The 20,816-nt window shown below is 38.1% G+C and overlaps 2 protein-coding genes across 7 annotated transcripts in view; one reads left to right on the top strand and one right to left on the bottom strand.

Moving 5' to 3' along the window:
* The window catches only part of Primpol (primase and DNA directed polymerase), a 28,656-nt gene extending 12,243 nt beyond the window's left edge, over positions 1-16,413 (top strand). For 2 of the 3 annotated variants that reach the window (XM_070016401.1, XM_070016402.1), the window contains 9 exons: positions 137-284; positions 4,180-4,467; positions 7,353-7,515; positions 9,285-9,373; positions 11,766-11,855; positions 11,934-12,042; positions 14,328-14,410; positions 14,510-14,556; positions 16,077-16,413. In XM_070016401.1, coding sequence (XP_069872502.1) covers positions 137-284; positions 4,180-4,467; positions 7,353-7,515; positions 9,285-9,373; positions 11,766-11,855; positions 11,934-12,042; positions 14,328-14,410; positions 14,510-14,556; positions 16,077-16,325 — 1,266 coding nt within the window. In that variant the 3' untranslated portion in view covers positions 16,326-16,413. The remainder of the gene's footprint in view (positions 1-136; positions 285-4,179; positions 4,468-7,352; positions 7,516-9,284; positions 9,374-11,765; positions 11,856-11,933; positions 12,043-14,327; positions 14,411-14,509; positions 14,557-16,076) is intronic. The other variant, XM_070016403.1, reaches the window with a different exon arrangement.
* Positions 156-20,816, bottom strand: part of Cenpu (centromere protein U) — a 47,865-nt gene continuing 27,204 nt past the window's right edge. For 3 of the 4 annotated variants that reach the window (XM_070016407.1, XM_070016405.1, XM_070016406.1), the window contains exons 12-13: positions 20,195-20,351; positions 16,960-17,311 (exon numbers count right to left, since the gene is read on the bottom strand). In XM_070016407.1, coding sequence (XP_069872508.1) covers positions 17,183-17,311; positions 20,195-20,351 — 286 coding nt within the window. In that variant the 3' untranslated portion in view covers positions 16,960-17,182. Of the gene's footprint in view, positions 298-16,959; positions 17,312-20,194; positions 20,352-20,816 lie in introns of those variants that run through there. The other variant, XM_070016408.1, reaches the window with a different exon arrangement.

Genomic DNA, 20,816 nt, shown 5'->3' with positions numbered 1-20,816 from the left:
GTTATATTGTGAATATAGTTTTTAGTTTTAGGGTTTTTTTTGTTAAATTTACTTGCCTCAAGATATTTGAATTTTTCTCAAAGAAAAAAATTAAAAACTCAAGTCATAAATTTTTCCATTTTCTTTGTGTGGACAGCATGTTTGTAAAGCACTTCAGGAGTTGTATAGTGTTCACTGTTCAGCTGAAGACGTTTTCAATCTGGATTCTAGCACTGAGGAAAAATTTAGCCGCCATTTGATATTTCAGCTCCATGATGTGGCCTTTAAAGATAACATTCATGTTGGTAAGTTGACTGCCTGTACATGGAGTTAAAAAATCATGGAGTTAAAAAAAACTATACACACATCTACCTATCCTCTTTACATTTTGTTAATACTCACCAGATTTTATGGTTGCTAATCTATCCTAACAAAATGAAACGTAATTTTTCATGTATTCAGGATTTACCTTTACCTTTCCGCTTATCTTTATGCTAGGTTAATCTGCTCATTAGTGTCTCTTATCATAGTTATTGAGGTAGCTATGTGTGTCCTTGTACTGGTTTCTGTTGTAACAGGATTCATTTATGTTTTCTGGATCACTTCTTAAGCCTTTTCATTTCAAGTCTTAATCGGTGATGCCTCATATCTGGATTTCTGACCTTGCTAAGGCTTTGAATTAGTTGTAGCTTTGGGGCTTTGGCTCCCAGGTCATATTTTTTAAAAAAAGCTTATTTCCAGGTGTCAGTGGTTTACACCTGTAAGCCTCTCTACTCTGGAAATTGAGATCTGAGGATTATAGTTCAGAGCTAGCTGGGGCATGAAAGTCTGTGAGACTGTTTTTTTCCAATTAACTACCAAAAAGCTGGAAATAACGTTGTGGCTCAAAGTGGTAGAACATTAGCTTTGAGCACAAAAGCTTAAGGACATCGCTCAAGCAGCGCTCAAGCCCTAAATCAAGTCACAGGACTGGCGCGCGCGCGCGCGCACACACACACACACACACACACACGTTCTAGACAGAATCTTAGGTGAAGAACATATGTGTAAATATGTGTAAGCCTACTAGTATTAGTATTACTAGAGTATTTGTCTCAGGACTTAGGCATATAGAGACATTAGTCCCAGCATCAAATGAAGCCAGCCCAGAGGAGAAACAAATAGACAAAATATGAACACCAAAGCAAGATTTCAGTAGATAGTGTTTATCAAACCAGACATAGGACAAGTGTCCTTAGGTCTAAAGTATAGTTAATTGAAGTTCAGGTAACAGGCAACCTGTTATCTGAGTCACAAGTATCTTTGTTTCACAACTGTTTAGGGCAAAAGGCATGGCATAGTCACCCAAGGACTGGCAGGAAAGTCAGGAACCTAAAGTGCTGAATGATGGTAATGCCTGGTCCCTAGGATGATGTGTACATGAAACTCCTATTCCATTGATTTTGATTTGCTTAGCTGGACATTCCATCTCTGTCTTTTCCTCTCATGCCTTAAGTTACTAGTAATTGTAGGATAATTAGTCTTATAGGCCCACTAGTCTATCTTCATTCTGTCCTTTTCCCTTAATTCCCACCATGGGCACATTCTCCATAGTTCCTGAGCCTTTGCGCTTTGAGTTGCTGCTGTCCAAACAGACATCCTTCCAGTTCACCTGATCTTTTATTAAGATGCAGAGTCACAACTAGGCCTGATGATTTAGGTTCATGTTCTTCTGCGTGGGAGATAATATCCAGTGCTCACTGTGTCAAAGAACTTGCCACTTCCTGAGGTAGTTTCCTGTTTTGTCTTCTTTTAATGTTTCATTATAGCAGGGACAGTTTCTTTTTTTTGGGGGGGGGGGTCCGGTCGTGGGGCCTGAACTCTGGGCCTGGGCGCTGTCTCTCAGCTCTTCAGCTCAAGGCTAGCACTCTAACACTTGAGCCACAGCACCACTTCCGGCTTTTTTCTTTTTTTTTTTTTTTGCTTATGTGGTGCTGAGGAATCGAACCCAGGGCCTCATGCATGCAAGGCAAGCGCTCTACCACTGAGCCACCTTCCCAGCCCAGGGACAGTGTCTTATTCACGATTTTAATTCCAGAGCTTAATACATATTAATAATACCATATTAAAAATTAGTATAACAAGCAAATGGTATTAAGCATTAATAAATATAAGTAGGCATTTAATACATTATTTGCTAAATGGATGCATGTTAAGTAGAAAATGAAAGCAGAGTGCTAATCAAGATCAGTTTTTGATTTTTACTTACTCCTCCATGATGTATGACTATTGGTCACAAGGCTAGAATCTGTGGCTACAGATGGAGAGAATAGGTACTTGAAGAGTAACTGTAACTAGCTGTTTCTGCATATATATCTCCTGAAAGCAGATGACTTTCAGTCTAAGCTTTGGATATATTTTCATCGTGTAGACAAAAATGGCCTGTAGATTCAGAGAGAACAGCTTAAACAGAAGCATGGAAACATGAATTTATGCGAATTTGTGGAGCAGTGGGATAGTCCAGAAGAGCTAACTTAGACACATAGCCCTCATAAATGGGATGTCATCTAAGGCTTTTCCTCTAAAATTATAAATGGCCAGAATCAGACACAAAGTAATTCAAATTTTCCCTTTAGTCCCCCTCTCTTGGTGTATCTATTGATGACATTTCAATTTCTATTGTCAGCTTTTCAGAAATGGGAATTAGGTTAAAAGTAAGAGATCATAGAATTTGATCTGTAAGATACTTCTGCCAAATTATTTGAAATTTCTAGGATTGATTAGTTCTTTTGAATTAGCCATTGAGAGTCCCTGTCTAGTGAGAGGAGGTGACGGAGGTTAGAGAAGGGAAGGAGACTCTGGAGAAGTTTGCCGGGAGCCAGTGTGTTAGTACATATGCTGGCTGACTGGCCTGATGACCTGCTCATGTTAGCTCTCCACCAAGGTTCAGGCCTGCCACTTCAGCACCACATCAGAGCTTGCTTCTTTTATTGCCTAGGGTCAAGTAGATGGGATTTTAAGTTTCCATTAATTATATCAGTTAATGCACATAAAGTTTTCTTATCCTTTAATATGTTTTGATGTCTTGCCACTTGATGTCTTGTCTTACCTTCTCTCCCTCTCTGTAGAAATAATCATGTCTGTATATCATTAAAAGGATTAAAGGTCTTGCTTTCATTTTGATGTTCAGTATGTATATGTATGTATGTGTGTATGTATGCATATATGTATGTATGTCACTTTTCTGCGACAAGTGCTATGTAGTCCAAGTTAGCCTCAAACTCATAATCTTCCTACTTTTGCCTCTGACACATGTTTAATGCTTTTTAAGCAATTGTAGCTGATCATGGTGGTACACATCTATAACACTAGCACTTAGGAGGCAGGAAGATTATGAGTTCAAGGCCAAACTAGTCTAATAGCTGGTAAATAAAGTGATAAGTAAACCTAGTCTATTAAATTGGAGAGATTCAGTTTTTCTTATATTATCTCATTTATACAGTATCATAAACAGTCAAATTATGACTTGGTTTTATAACTTGGTGATATAAATGGTAATGTGAGTTGAAAGAAGTTCCAGATTGTTTGATGAACTTTTCCTGGTACAGATAGAACTACTATTCAGAATGCATAGGGTAAATGTAAGTACCAGATGTATCTAATTGCTTTAGTTTGGATTTGAGGTCAATCTGTGACCAGTGTGAGAGAGTAGGATTGGCAGTGACCGTGGAGCTGCAGAAGTCAGGAAGTCTTAGGTGGTAGGAGGTAATTGAGAATGAGCTGGTGAGAACTTGCCCACAACCTGACTTCAGAATGGTATGCCAGAGGCTCTCAATATTCTGTCATTATCCCAGCAGCAAGTTACCCGATGCACACTGTCATTGCTTAATCACTATTCTAATTTGTATTAGTAAAAGTGGTGCTTTTAGTGACAGCGTGTTCGGCTCAGGCCCATACTAGTGACTAACACAAGAATGATTTATTTACTGGCTTGCAGGCCAGTGGGAATCGAAAGTAAAAGATTGCCCAAAAGAAAGAAATGAAGTAGCAGAAGAGACATGCCGTAGTTTGCTATAGCAACAGCTCAGTTTTAAAACCAATAATCAAAAAATAGCAAGCCTTACTGGGTAAAATTGTTGAGAGTAGATTTTGCCTAGATTTGAAGTTACAGTTCACTGAAAAGAATTAGATTGTAATCATGTTGCCTATTTTTTGCCTTAGGTAATTTTGTCAGAAAAATTTTGCAGCCCGCTCTTCACTTAATTGCCAAAGATGATGATGATAGGATTTCAGAGACATTGGACCATGAATTTCCCCAATTTTCTGAAGCACCATTAAAACAAGGAATTTCCCTTAACAAAATGTCCACAGATAAGGATAAAGGAGAGAGCTGGACATTGAATTCAGAGAAACTGGAGAAGTTGGGGCCAGCTAAGCCAAGTGATCCTGATCTTTCATTTTTAATTGTGAAGAATAACATGGGAGAAAAGCATCTTTTTGTGGATCTAGGTAAATAACATTGAGTGTTGTCTCTTAAACTGGCATATGGTGGGGGGGGGGGGGCGGTACCGGGGCTTGAACTCAGGGCCCCAAGTTCTCACTTGATTAATACTGCTCAAAGCTGGTACTTAGCCGGGCGCTGGTGGCTCATGCCTGTAATCCTAGCTACTCAGGAGGCTAAGATCTGAGGATCGCAGTTCAAAGCCAGCCCAGGCAGGAAACTGTGAGACTTTTATCTCCAATAAACCACCAGAAAACTGGAAGTGGCGCTGTGGCTCAAGTGGTAGAGCACTAGCCTTGAGCTGAATCGCTGAGGGACAGCGCCCAGGCCCAGAATTCAAGGCCTATGATCGACACACAAAAAAGAAAAGAAAAGCTAGCTCTCTGATACTTGAGCCACACCTCTACTTCTAGCTTTTTGCTGGTTAATTGGAGATAAAGGTTTTTCACATTTATCTTCCCAAGCTGGTTTTGAGCTTCAACCATAGCTTCCTAAGTAGCCAGGATTACAGGCATATTCACTGGAACCGGGCCAGTGGATGGGCCAAGTCAGTGCCTACTTGTTGCTGTGCTTAGGTACTTGCTACAGTAACAGGATATAGTCAGTATACTCAGGTGCTAGGTTTCTATTTCAGATTTTAGGTGTCTATAGAATGGAAGTCCCAGGCTGGCTTAAGCTGCAAAAAGGAGTGCTTATGGCTGGCTGTGCCCTAAACATCCAGAGGATTTACCTGCCAAGTTTTGGCAGGGGACAATTGAACCAGCACCCTTTAATTAATTATATCAGTTCAAACAGTATAAAAATGGTACTTTTATGGAAAAGTAAGGGTGGACACTCTGTTGACTGAAAAATTGTGTGAGTGGTCAGCTGGTTAGTAGTAGAGGGGTCATTGTGTCAGCTTTCTTGCTGGGGACTTCTTTCCACCTAGCTGTGCTGGGTTCTTATCTCTGAACAACCAAGAGCCAGAATGAAGTAGTATCGCTGGGTAAGAGCAGTGTGCTGGTTTGGGTATGAACAGTGTATGAGTTAGGAGCAGAGGAGTACCCTTCTAAATGGCAGGTTTGCCTGATTAGCAGAATACTGGCTGCAGGTCAGATGAGCCCACAGTTAGTTCAGGAAAATGTGTAACAGGAAGTTGACTCACAAACAGCAGCATTAGGCAATAAATGTACTCCATCCCAGTATGAAAACCTCAAGCAGAATACTATTTCATGATAGTTCTAGCCTTAAAAGTGAGATCCCTGGACAATAAGGAAATTTTCCTCATAGTTACCACGATACTCAGATTTACCAATGTACCATAAGAGGATGGGAGAATCTGTCTTCTTCTTTTTCAGTAGTACTAGAAGTATACTTCTACTGTGTGTGCTTCTCATTGCCACTGGGGCCACAGGTGTTCACCACCAGTCCAGCTTTTTTGTGGAGATGGAGTTTCTCATAGTTTTCTGCTTTAGCTGGCCTAGCACCAAGATCCTCCCAATTTTAGCCTCCCACCTCACTTAGGAAGACAGGTGTATACCACTATAGCCAGCTATGGATACAAGAGTCTTAACATTTCTTTCCAATTGGCTTCAAACCTTGATCCTCCCATTGGTGTAAACCAGTGGCTCCAGGCTAATGTTTCTTTTTCTCTTTTTTTTTTTTTTTTTTGTCAGTCTGGGGCTTGAACTCTGGGCCTGGGCACTGTTCAGCTCAAGGCGAGCCCTCTACTACTGGAGCCACAGTGTCATTCTGGTTTTCTGGTGATTAACTGTCACAGACATTCCTGCCTAGACTAGCTTCGAACTGCAATCCTCAGATCTCAGCCTCCTGAGTAGCTAGGATTACAGGCGTGAGCCACGGGTGCCTGGTGTTAGTAAATTGTTTCTTAAAGGTCTTTGAAAAATTTAGAGATTCAGTAGTACATATAAAAAAATTTTTATTTTTGTTCAAGACTGGAACTCATACTTGGTCTCCGTTGCTTGTTTTTGCTCACACTGTCTAGGGCTCTGTGACTTAAGCCACACCTCCAATTCCTTAAAAAAACAATTATTGAAGTATAACAGTATAGAAAAGGTGTAAATTTTGATGAATTACTACAAAATTGTCACTGTTTCTATTCTTCCTTAGACAAGAGTCTTCGCCTTGCCCTACCCAGCAGTGACCTCCTTTCCAAAGTACCACAAGTCTGTTTCTTTACCCTGACAGAGCAAAGCAGTTCTCACAGCCAGAAGCTACCTGGTTTTGTCAGCTAAGCCTTAGGTGTTGTCACAAGCTGGTCTGGCTTTCCTATTTGTTTTCAATTAGAGTTTTCCTAAAATCATCTAATTTGCTATTTCTAGATATGGCATTCTTCCATGTTAACTTCGATTTTTTTTTTTTTTTTTTTTTTTGGTCCAGTCATTGGGCCTGAACTCTGGGCCTGGGCACTGTCCCTCAGCTCTTCAGCTCAAGGCTAGCGCTCTATCACTTGAGCCACAGTGCCACTTCCAGTTTTTTTCTTTTTTGCTTATGTGGTACTGAGGAATTGAGCCCACAGCCTCAAGCATGCAAGGCAAGCGCTCTACCACTGAGCCACCTTCCCAGCCCTAACTTCAATTTTTTAAAAATTGTTTCTCATGGAAATTCTATCAATGTAATTTAACATTTGCTGACTATAAAAGCAGTCACAGAAAACAAACATTCTTTTTTTATTTTTTGTCAGTCCTGGGCTTGAACTCAAGGCCTGGACACTGTCCCTGAGCTTCTTTTGCTCAAGGCTAACACTACCACTTGAGCCACAGCACTACTTCTGGCTTTTTCTGTTTATGTGGTACTGAGGAATTGAACCTACGGCTTCATGCATGCTAGCACTCTACCACTAAGCCACAGTCCCAGCCCCAAGCATTCATTTTTAACCTAACTTTTGATGTAGGAGTATATACAAGAAACAGAAACTTTCGACTGTATAAATCATCAAAAATAGGAAAGTGCGTGGCTTTGGAGGTTGCTGAAGACAACAGATTTTTTCCTAAACAGCCAAAAAATGTTTCTACAGAAAACCAGTATTTCCTCTCTTCCTTGGTCAGCAATGTCAGGTATGTATACCAGAATTAAATCATCACACATTCAGGAATATTTGTTAGAGTAAATGGTATTGTACATTGTTGTATGAAATGTATAAACCCATTCTACCTCAAAGTTCTTAAAATCCTTTCCATTAACTGAACTTATATACTTTCTAGTGTTTCTAAAATCATTAGCACTTCTATAAAGAAGAAAATAATACTGAATTTAATCCCTAGCACTGACCCCCAAATCAAAACATTTTTTCCCATGGTATAGCTCATATGGTTGTTACCTTTTTCTTCTTATATCATGAATATCTGCCAAGTTAGTAATTTTCCAGCATATAATTGTAAATAAAATGTTCAATGCCTAATACTTTCATATTATAGAGACATAATTTACTGTCAGATCTATTGTTGCACATCTAGGTTCCTATGTTTTGGTGAGATTTAAAAAGCATGAAAAGTCTTCATTCCTTTTTTCTGGGATTTGAATTTTGTCAGCTCAAAATGTAAGGGGCAGTAGACTAAGCAAGTTAAAGACTTAACTTGCTATATTTTTTTTTCATTTGTCTTCCTCAAATATTCAAGGAAAAGCATTCCATCAAAGTTAATTTTAAGGATACATTTAAGAATACATTGATGTGGGGAATGTTGTGAGTAGACATTTTTCATATCTCTCTATAGATTGTGTTCCCTTAATAACATAACTCAGAGTAAGGGTCAAGTTTTGATTTCATCTTTTTTAGTTGTTTTGTTTGTTTTTTGAGATGGGTCTTACAGTTTAGGTCAGGCTTTACTTGAACTTGGAATCCTCCTGTATGCTGGAATTATAGGTGTGCATCACCACACCCATTTAGTGTCCTTTCTTCTAAAGGGAAAATAGTAATGACACTTATCCTACAGAATTGTTGAGAGTATTAAGTTAAAATGTTCACATCAAGCATGTCCACCAGTGGCCAGAACATGGTGTCTGCCCAGAAATGTTAGATGGTGGTGGTGTAGCACCTGCAACTCTGGCAGTAGTGTATGTAGTAGCATGAGGGGTCTGTGACTCCTGGTGAAGTTTCAGTATTAATTTTTCAGCAGTGGAGGAGTCTTCTACTGAGTAAAAATGTCTTCACTTGTGTTTCATGTATCCAAGTCAATGTCAGATGTTACCTAGAAGTCAAGGTAACTTCTCTTTGAGTTAATTGTAATCCCTTTTCCCTGATTCTTTTATCTTCGCATCTCCCTGTTACTCATACTTGTTATTACAGTGGACATTTCAAAGGCTCTGTGCTTTTGAGGACTAGAATTAGACTTCCTGTTTCAGCCATCAGTCCTTCGATTCCTTCTGTATGTGAGGAAAGTAGTTGAAACAATCACCAATCTTATTTGAAAAAACAATTTATTTTCTCTATTTAAAAAGTCATACTTTTTCTGTTTTTTAAATACAGCAGGGTAAATCCTCTTGTTGACTAAGTATAAAAATGGAACTTGCTGGGCACCAGTGGCTATAATCCTAGCTAGTCAGGAGGCTGAGATCTGAGGATCACGGTTCAAAGCCAGCCCAGGCAGAAAAAAGTCTGAGACTCTTATCTCCAATAAACCACTTGAAAACCGGAAGTGGCGCTGTGGCTCAAGCGGTAGAGCGCTCGCCTTGAGCTGAAGAGCGCAGGGACAGTGCCCAAGCCTAGAGTTCAAACCCCATGACCAACCAAAAAAAAAAAAAAGGAACTACTTGGAATTCAGTTTCTTCTCTGTTGTCCCCATTTAAATTCTAATGTTACTTTGTGTCTTTTACATACTTCCTTTAGATTCTCAGATACTTTAAGAATTCTTACATGTGATACATTCCAGAATAAAGGAAAGAGAAGTGGGTATCTTAACAGTACCAAAAATTCAGGTAATTTTAAGAAAACAATTTCGTATCAAACTTTAAGGTTATAAAATGTTTTGCATTTAAATTCTAAACTTTAAATATCCATATATGGTGATCATTTAAAACTACATCTAGGTTTCTACCCCAAATGGAAACTGTAAGAAAAAAGGTGCTTGTTAAAATATTATTCACTAATTTTCATTTTATGATATTTAAAACATATAAAGGAAACACAGCTGTGATGCTCGCTAGACACTATGTTGAAAATGTACTATACAAATTGTAGGTGGGAATGGGAGGGAAAAACTAGAAGTGAGGGAGTATACTTCTGAAAAGAAATGTACTCATTATCTGACTTACGTAACTAATTCCTCAGTATATCACCTTTATAATAACAAAAATATAAAAGTAATTCATATTGTTTATATAAACACGTATCTAAAATGGCATATTGTCTTTTACCTTTCTTTCTAGTCAGAACAGGTAACTACCCCAATAGTTTCCCTTTTTAGTCCACTGACCTTTTCCTGGATTCCAGTGTATTTTAACTCATTCTTTTAATGGTTGCAGATCATGAAACGCTTTATTGTAATTTACTCATTACTATTCTTAAAAACATGTAGTTTTTTTTCCCTAAGATTCCTTACATAATTCTCCAGTAAACATTTTTACTCATATATTTTGGTATATCATTATAACACTGAAAAATGGAAAGCAAACCTATATATACAATAAAAAAGAATTAGTTGCACATTGTGAAAATATTCTGGAACCTAATAAAGCCTAATACCATAGGGAAGCCATCCCTATGGTATTAAGACAAAACTAGGATTTAAAATTATATGTATAGGTCTGGGGATATAGCTCAAAGGTAGAGTATTTGTCCAGCCTGTGTGAGACCAGGGTAGATGATCTGTTGCATGGCCAACAATACATACAGGGATGACAAACTTAATATTATCTTTAAGTGGTCATACAAAGGGTTTCAATTCAATATGTCAGTTTATGTCCTCCCTTCCATTACCCCATCTCCCAACTCTACACATCTGCTCAAGTTACTTGGTTCCATTTTCTTATATGTGCATTTGACTATATGATAATATTCACTCACTATTCTTCTCCATTTTGGTTGACATTCTTACATAATTTATTTTTTTCTGGTTGCTTAAGATTATTTCTAGATAGTGCTTTGGAATATTAAGATTTCCACATCCTCAAAATTATACCAGTATGTATATGTCTGTATGTGTGTGTGTCTCTTTAAGAAAAGCAAAATTTTCTGTCTAAAACTGTTAAATGAGAGCTGGGCGCCGGTGGCTTACCCCTGTAATCCTAGCTACTCAGGAGGCTGATATCTGAGGATCACAGTTCAAAGCCAACCTGGGCAGGAAAGTCCACGTGAGACTCTTATCTCCAATAGACCACTGGAAAACAGGAAGTGGCAATGTGGCTCAAGTGGTAGAGCGCTCGCCTTGAGCTGAAGAGCTGAGGGACAGTGCCCAAGCCCAGAGTTCAAGCACCACGACCGATGACCCCCCTCAAAAAAAAAAGTTAAATGAGATTATAAACAGATCACTGTAAATTATGACAGCAGGTTCTTACAGAATAAAATGGAAATGTCAACATTTTCTAGCTACTGACCACAGGAACACAGCAGTAGTGAGTAAACTGGATTATTTTTGGTGTGATGCAGAACCATGGACATCTTATTAAGGGAGTATTAGAAAGGATTTAGAGGCTTTGAACCTAAATTAATTAACAGGAATATACAGGAAGTGTTGCCAGGGAAAATTCTCCAATTGGTGATCTTAGTGAATCTTATTTGGAAGGAAAATAGACTAGAGGGTGACTAACACTATCACTAGTAAAGCAGTAGTGTTAGCCAGGATATGGAAGTGTGTCTGGCTATTTTTTTGTGGTTTGGAAAATGTTCTATTTTGTCTGTTGTCTCAGATGTGATAGCAGAGAGGTCGTTTGTTTTTATCTTGACTCCTCATGACTTAGAGTGACCTATCTGCTGTTGATGTTCTGGGAAGTGAATTTGTTTTCACAAGAGAATACCAAGTCTGAGGTTTGAAAGCCAGAGAAGCTTGAGAGGAGACCTGGGCTTAGTGATAGAAGCAGGTGGCTCCTGCTTGTGAGAGGACTGTTTTTCTCTGTCAGGAGAAAGAAACAGTTGCAGTTATCTCAAAGGCTTTTTATAAAACTAACTGAACATCTGACTGAAGGATTGAATTTTACCTGCTTGCTTATAAGGAGCAAGAACCTAGAAGTGACTAAAAGGCAAATTGCAAAAAAAATAAAAAGATAAAAAGAAAAAAGCTGGGTGGATTAAAAAACTCCTAACTGTCCTAAGTAACAATTTAATGAAAACTTATCTTTTACTTGTCTTCATAAACAATTTTTTCTGTTGTAGGAGGAACACTTCAAGGTTTTCAGTACTCACCCTACCCTGAAGTTGATCGGTTTGTTCTTTCTTTGGTGAATAGAAATGACGTGGAAGGAGGTAAAGCTAATCTATTCTTTATTCTTTATTCTACTGGATAGAGTAATAGTCCCTTTAGAAACATTATTTGCATTTTAGGAATTCGGCGTTGGAACTACTTTTTCCCAGAAGAATTACTAGTCTACGACATTTGCAAGTATCGCTGGTGTGAAAACATTGGGAGAGCCCACAGGAGTAATAATATCATGTAGGTATCATGCAGTAATAGCATGCTTATTGCTGAGTTGTATGTATATAGCCAATGCTATATTTTAAATGTTTGTGACTTTGTGTGTGTGTGTTGTTGGTACCCTGAGGCTTGAACTCAGGGCCTGGGTACTGTCCTTGAGCTTTTTTTACTCAAGGCCAACACTTTACCCCTTGAGCCACTTCTGGCTTTTTGCTAGTTAACTGGAGAGAAAGAACCTCACCAACTTTCCTGCCTGGGGTGGCTTTGAACTGCATTCCTCAGATCTTAAACTCCTCCGTAGCTAGGATGATAGGCATAAGCCACCAGCACCTGATGTCATATTTATAACTTTTATATAAAGTTGAGGATATACAATTTCTTGTTTTTGTAACAAGTTGAATTAAATTTATGTGTTGACTGTTCTATAATATTTAACTTAGTTCTTACATTGCTCCTAGCACATAGGAGCTTTGTTTGACCTTCATGAAGACAGCAATAAGCAGGTGAACAGAAATGATGGGAAGGATTGTCTCTCCTTTTCTCTGTACAGAATTAAAATTGAGCGGATCTAGGCAAGAAGGAAATTCCTCAGCATCATGTAGGAGGGTATGGTGATGCTTGCTTGTTCAAGACCAAACATGGTATTGATGGGAACCATTGTTGGATGCTTGCTTTATATGCCAAGCCTTGTGTTAGAAATTTCCTTAGAAGTACAAATAAAAACCAGAAATAGAATTTTAAATAATAGGAAGATATGGTAGATTAAGGATAAAATAGAAATCTTGAACCTCTGGAGTACCTAGGATTACAAGCATGAGCCACTGGCCTGGTTTGTAATATAAGCTTTTAAAACTACAAATTTCCCTCTGAAGAACTTACTGAAGGGTTGAGCATGGTGGCTCACATCCATAATACCACATACTTGATGGTAGAGATAGGAAAATTAAGATTCCAGTTCAATCTCAAAAAGTTAATATCTCACACCTATAATCCCAACAACTTGGAAGACCAAAGAGGATTGTGCTATAAGCCTGGCCCAGGCAAATACAAGATCCTATCAGAAAAGCAAAATGAAAGGGCTGGAGGTGCGGCTGAAGTGGTAGAGGATTACCCAGCAAGCACAAAGCCCTAAATTCAAAATTCCAATACTGTCACTACAAAACAAAACCCAAAAGATCACTTTGGCTGCATTTCACAGAACTTAGCATGTAGTTATTTTCAGTTTTATTCAGGTCTAAATATTTTCACGAGATATTGGTTATTTAGAAATGGTTTTAATTTCTAAATGATGGGTTTCTTTATAGTTATTTTTAAAATCTGTCCTGTGGTCAGAGAATGTGTTGGCATAGCCGCAAACAGGTACTTTTAAATTTGGTAAAATTCACATAGCTTGCATGGAGTCAATTTTAGTTGTTGGTAATCACAGAAAGCTCCTTCATGTATGTCAATTAGATCCAGTTTGCAAATTGCTTTAGTATTGTTCCCTATTTTCTGCATCATTACTGAACTTTCCTGGTGGGTACTGATCTATAAATTACCAAACATATCTTTTTTTTTGTTTGTTAGTCTTGGGCTTGAACTCTTGGCGCTGTCTCTGAGCTTTTCAGCTCAAGGTGAGCGCTCTACCATGTGAGCCATAGCACCACTTCCCGTTTTCTTGTGGTTAATTGAAGATAAAGAGTCTCATGGACTTTCCTGCCTGGGCTGGGGCTGGCTTTGAACTGTGATCCTCAGAGGTCAGCCTCCGGAGTAGGTAGGATTACAGATGTAAGCCATCAGCACCTGGCTAGAGCATACTTTTTTAAGGACTTGATACTGTATTTGTGGGTAAATTTTCTGTCCTTACAATGCTATCGAGTTTTTTTCCTCACCTCTTTTGAGGAAGTATTTGGTGGATATGGTGAGAACTGTTGCATCTTTGGAGGGGATCCTAGTCATTTTTCCACATTTTGTGACTTTTTCTAGCAACTAGTTTATTTGGGTTGCTGTATATCTATTGTCATCCTTTAACTCTTGGATTTTCCTCCATCTTTAAGTCCTAGGTATATTTTTTTTTAAATCCTCAGTCTCATCTTGTTCCAAACCAGTATTCAATCACCTGAATTTTTACAGTGTTGAGAAAGATCTACATACTAAAAAAAAGCACACTTCCTGAGTATATATAGATATTTATCATGTGACCACTACTCAATCACTTCCAGTATATTCCATGTTTTCCTGCTAGGCACATTTTATAGATAACAAAGAACTGAATTTTATTTCTATCAGGTATGGGCATTAATTCCTTTTCTTTATATATCCAGGATTCTGGTTGATCTGAAAAATGAAGTTTGGTATCAAAAATGTCATGACCCTGTATGTAAAGCAGTTAACTTCAAATCTGACTGTGAGTTCTTAATTTTTACATTTACCACAAAGTAAAAAATGAGATAATTAGATGTCTATATAAAAGCTTCCCTCCCCCCCCCCCCCCCATCTGATTCAGGTTTTCCATTGCCTGCTGAAGTCAGTCTCCGGTTCTTTCTCAAAGAAGTAAGTGCAGCTTTTTGTCTTTCTCTTTCCAAATTCATTTCTGGCACAGAATCATAAATGACCTATGAGCAATACCCAGCTGTTTTTAGTTGTTTTTTAAAAAAAAATAACATCTGGCTACATAGCTCAGACTGGCATCTAATTAATGTTGCAATTGCTTAACCTCCTCAGTGCTGAGACTTCAGGCATGCACCACCACGCTTGACCAGGTAGCATCTAAACATTGAGTAGTGACTGTTTTTACTTATTGGAGTTGTTTTCCTGTCTCAACGCATGTCTGACAATGTGCGGCTTCTTCTTTTTCATTGCTGCATAACAAATTGTATCCTCAATGGACCTGGTCCCAGAATTTAAGAAGTTTTTCCCTTTTTGCTTTACAAAGTAAAACACTCAACTTTGTCTTTTTGAACAACCATTTCTGAAGGATGCATCTTTGAAAGTAAAAGGGAACATGCAAGTTAAGTCTGCCAAGTATTACCTAACACTTAACTTTTCTCTTAAAGATTTATATTTACTCAAATTACATTCTTTGCAGGAAAAAAACAACAGAAAATACATTAAAAATGGAAAAACTCTTGCTCACTCAATTTGGCCCAAATATCAATTTTTTTAGCATATATCTTCCATTATTTATGTTTGCATACTGTTAAAAAAAAGTCATAATGTATATGCTATTTGCCCATATATTTTCCCCTAAGGTATGAAAAGTACTTTAGTAGTACCTATTAACTGAATTGCTGTCCACCGAAATGACAGGAAATGACCTTTTCATCTCTACTAAGTAAAAAGACAAGGGAAATTTCACTTGTTTTTTTTTTTTAATTTCTTTGTGAACTTTGTGGGTTTACCACCTATATTTCTATTATGAACTGTCTATATCTATTTTTGTATATCTTACTAACATTTTACAAGATTTTAGTAATGTTTTATGCTGTTCTATTTTCAGACTTAATTTTATACCCCCCCATTTTTTTGAGTTATATCAGCACTACTTTTTTTTTTACATGTTTTACACTTAGAATAAACTACCAGCTACAAGATGACCAAGTTTAAGTTTATATTCTAGAAAACTCAATCTAGTATTTACACAGTCTGATTTTTAAGATGTCTCCTATAAAACAAATACATGTAATATAATAACCGACAGCCATATTCTTGCTAAACTACTTACTAGGTTAAAAAATGCTTGGAAGTAACAGAACAGCTGAGCACTTGTCAAGCATGCCTATAATCCTAGCTACATAGGAAGTCCAGATTGGAAGGATTGTGGTTTGAGGCTATCCTAGGCAGAAAAGTTTGCAAGACTAGCTCAATGGAGAGCTGGATAGAGTAGTGCACCTGCTATTATTGTAGCTGCTTTATAAATTAGAGGCTTAAATCTGTTGGCAAGCTAGTATTCATCTAGAATATTCACTTCAGTGTAAACTGTTTTGGTGTGTATGGTAAAATCACTTACTGTCTAAATATCCTTTATCTTCCTATCCTGCTGGCTCCCTCCACCCTTCCTCATTGAAATAAAGGAAGAAGAGGTTATAGCAGATGACATGGGCAACAAGAAACCCATGAATCCTCATGAGGCGCCACCCTGCAAGCCATCACCAGGTGCATCTTTTGATGCTGACTGGGACAGTGGCAGTGACGATGCTTGCTTGTTACAAGTGGCTGAAGATGCTGAACTAGCTGATGTTGCAGAGAACAGTCTTCTCAGTTACAACAGTACAGAGGACGAAATTCCTGATGAACTAATTATAGAAGTCTTACAAGAGTAGCTAACTGCACACAATACTTCTACAACCAGACTGTCATTTGCCTGAAGACTATGACTTGTAATAACAATCAATTAGGGCTGGGGTTTGAGCTCAGTGGTATAGAACTTGCTGAGCATGTACAAGGCCCTGGGTTCAATCCCTAGAACTAAAAAAAAAAATGATATTAACTTATTATTAAACTGATTATATCAACAGTTTTATTTGTTTTAGTGTTTCTTAAGTAAACCAGTTTATTTTAACATTAGCTTCAGTGTACTGAAATTCAGCAGAAATCTCCAGATTACCAAAAATAGTCTACATTTACATTAGCTTAATTTTACAAATTTTTAAGTTAAAACTCATGTGGGGATAGTAAAGATTAGGTGTCAGCAAGGTGCCAGTACTGCCTGTAATCATAGCTACTTAAGAGGCACGAGCACATGCGTGCGCGCACACACGCACGCGCGCGCGCACACGCACACACACACACACACACACACACACACACACACACACACACACGGTGGAAGTAGAGCTATGGGTCAAGTGGTAGAGCACTAGCCTTGAGTGAAAAAAACTCAGGAACAGTGCCTAGGCCCTGAGTTCAAGTCCCAGGACCTGTACCAAAAAAGAAAAAAAAAGAATGAAGATTAGATGTTAACAATATTAAAGTTTATTGTTAAAGTTTATTACTTAAGACACTAACGAGAAAAGATGACTATAGCTTCTAAAATGCTTAGATACTTGAACTGGTGTTACTTAGTTTGAATAACAAAAAAACCTACCACAATCTAGTGATTCGCCTATATGTTATTTATAAAACAGCTGAGTTTCAGAAGGTAACAGACTACCATGAGATCTTGCTCCACAGGCGCCTTTCAGTCACTGGTTGTCCCTTTCCCCTCAAGGAGCTTCTCTAACTGCTGGTTGATATTTTTCAGATGGTTTTCTGCGGCCAAAAAGGTTTTCGCTTTAAGTAACAGAGCTGGAAGGCTGGATGAATCATACTGTTAATGAAAGAAAATTATAAATTCCCAAGTTATCAGAACCTTTATAGCCCTGTAACTTTGCAACTCAAATCTCTTACTAATATAAATTTTGACAGAGCTTTCCATTAGATATGCCTTGCAGTTTTAATCTGAGATCATTACGAAAATGGATTTTAACTCATTTTCTTGGGTTATAATTGGTAATATAAAGTTGCATGAGAACCACTCAGCAAAGTTTGCACTGCTCTCTTTTTACTCCAAAAGAACAGTTGTTTGAAGAACTGTGGCATCTGAATTATTAAAAATAGAAAATCATGCCCGGGACAGGTGAGGACTTCGGGCAAGTAAATGGGCCTGCTTGATCTCACATCGATTTTAGCATGAAAAAACTCTAAGGAAGGTTGACCTACTGCATGAAGTGATGGAATGAGCAGTAAATACCAGGCCTATAGAAGTTCTTAATAAGAAAATCCATTAACTAGAAAAGTTACAAGATCAAGGAATTGTCACAAGGTTGCCAAATCCTCCATATTTATTTATTTTGTTGGTCCTGGAGCTTGAACTCTGGGCATAGTTTTTGTGCACAAAGTTAGCACACTACCACTTGAGCCACAGCTCTAGTTTTTTTCCCCCCTATAATTGAGTGGAAGTAAGAGTTTCATGGACTTTCCTGCCCAGGCTGGCTTAAAACTGTGATCCTTAGATCTCAGCCTGTTGAACCACTAGCACGTGGCTCATCGTGTTCTCTCTTTTTTTTAATGTATACTTTTTTATTGTAAAAACACTGAACAGAAGGTTACAGTTATATGAGTAAGGTAATGAGTACATTTCCTATTGAGCATTGTTACCTCCTTTGTTTTTCCCCTACCATCCCTTCCCTATCTCCCCAGATTCTCCCCCCCCCCCAAAGTTAAGTTCATTTTCAACATAGCGTTCATCATGTTCTTGAGCATTAAAAACAAAATTTTCTTTTTTTTCTTTTTTTTTGGGCCGGTTGTGGGGCCTGAACTCTGGGCCTGGCCGCTGTCCCTCAGCTCTTCAGCTCAAGGCTAGCATGCTACCAATTGAGTCATAGCACCACTTCCGGCTTTTTTTTCTGCTTATGTGGTGCTGAGGAATCGAACTCAGGGCTTCATGCATGCAAGGCAAGCACTCTACCACTGAGCTACCTTCTCAGCCCAAAAAACAAAATTTTCTTAAGCATTAAAAACAAAATTAGAACAGAATCCCAACAGAAAACACAACTCACACAATATCTCTAGTTGCAAACTATCTAAGGGGGATATAGTTTTAATTTGCTATTTTTTTTCATATTTTGTTCCAGTTCCAGGGCTTGAACTCAGGGTCTCAAGCTCTCACTTGGCTTTTTCTGTGCATGGCTGGCACTCCACTACTTGAACTACACACCCAATCCAGCATTTTGCTGGTTAATTAGAGACAGTCTCATGGACTTTTCTATGTAAGCTGGCTTTGAACTGGGTCCTCAGACCTTAGTTTCCTGAGTATCTAAGTTTAAAGGCAAGAGCGATCAACATGCAGCTGTTTTTGTTTATTTGGCAGTACTAGGATTTGAACCAGTCTTTCGTGCTTGCTAGGTAGGCACTGCACTTGGAACTATGACTGCAGACCTCCCTTACAGAATTGTATTAGGCTTTTGATAGTTTGCCATTTAATATAATGTTTGTAATACAGTTTCTTAAGTAATGAAAGTTGAGCAAAATACCTATTGAAATATGGCTACCACCCACATACGAAGGGAATTTTTCTGGCATATACTATGTTACTAGAAAAATTCAGCTTAAATGTTTTAAGATGCCATGGTCCATGCCAAGGCAGAGTGGATGGGAAAAAATCCTATTTGGTGCTTCATGTTTCATTCAGGAAAAGGAGGAGACATACAAAAAATATCTACCTCCTAAGGCAAAAAGGAGGTATGCAAAGAGCCATATTTGGGAACAGTTGTTTATTCCAGGCAAAGGCATTATAGCTAAGGATGCAGCTCAATGATAGAGCGCTTTCCTAGCTTGTACCAGGCTCTGAGTTCAGTCACAGCAAACATGCACATACACACAGCATCTTGGCTTTTAACGAAAGTGATTAATGTTCAAATTGAAGCAATGCTACTATTAATTCACCAAATCTACAACCAAATACCAACTCCAAATAAGCTTTAAACTAGTTAGGTACATAGATACCTTAAAAATATTCTTTCTGGATTTCTAATATGCAAACAGATATTTGACTCACAGAATTACTAAGACCAGTGTCAAAACATTAAAACTCAATTTAGAAGTGAAAAACACAAATCTGACCATGATTTACATATATATATATATATATATATATATATATAATTATGTCTACTATATGTACATATTTATATAAAATTACACTAGTGTTTAAATACATAGTTTTTTCCAAATAAATATTTGTTATTCTGAGTTGGACATCATAACAATGGAAAAATTATAATCACAGAAATTGCAAAATTTATGAAAAATATACCATATTTTCCCATTGTGTTTCTGTTTCTTAATCTCTAAAAACATACCTAGATATATGGGATAAGACTTTGTTTTTCAGATACAAAATATACTAACAACAAAGAGAAAGGTTGGTCTTTAGAACATATGCAACTATCTGGTGATGTGGATGCAAAGTTCAAGCCAGAAGAGCATGATGGTTGGTACACAAAGTACACACTTGTGAGGAACTTCACTTTTTAAAAAGTTCATGGTTTTGGATTTTTAGGTCCTTAAGATTTTTACTGAGTAGATAAAACTACAATAATAAATTTCAGTCGTTTATAGTGACACTCTGTTCCTCTTCTTCAAAGCTACTGTCCTTTTAGCACACCCTCTCATGTACAGAAGCACCGTAAGAAGTAGAAATCAAACTTACTGTGTCTCGTATGTTGGGTTCTTTCTCCTGGAGATCTGAATAATCTTGGTGAAGCTGTTTTAAATTAGGTAAGAAGCACAGCACGTTGCTAAGAGATGACTTTCTCTCCTTAAGTTCTTCATATTTTGTTTGTAGTTGTTTCAGCTGTGGCTGTAAGCTAGAATGAAATTATGTTCCCTTAAAATAAATGACATATAATGACAGCGCATGAGGCCGAGCGACGTGTGAAAGCACAGAGGACTCACTACAGGATCTCTGGCTCAGACACGAGGTCTGTGGGAGCGTTCAGGTTGAATTTGGACACGCAGTGAGTGATTACTTGGGACACTTCCAGAAGAATATGCTTTCCACTCCCAAGCTTCGTCATCAGTTACATCTTGGGAAAGACTGAATTACAACGTAAGGCTGGCTAACATTTTTTTTATTTGGGGGGGGTGGTCCAGTCGTGGGTCCTGAACTCTGGGCCTGGGCACTGTCCCTCAGCTCTTCAGCTCAAGGCTAGTGTTCTACCACTTGAGCCACAGCGCCACTTCCAGCTTTTTTCTTATGTGGTGCTGAGGAATTGAACCCAGGGCCTCAAGCATGCAACGTAAGTGCTCTACCACTGAGCCACCTTCCCAGC

This window comes from Dipodomys merriami, unplaced genomic scaffold (assembly GCF_024711535.1).
Source record: "Dipodomys merriami isolate MVZ:Mamm:240054 unplaced genomic scaffold, mDipMer1.0.p SCAF_12, whole genome shotgun sequence".
NCBI classification, from domain to species: domain Eukaryota; kingdom Metazoa; phylum Chordata; class Mammalia; order Rodentia; family Heteromyidae; genus Dipodomys; species Dipodomys merriami.
This window is presented reverse-complemented; position numbering and strand designations above follow the sequence as displayed.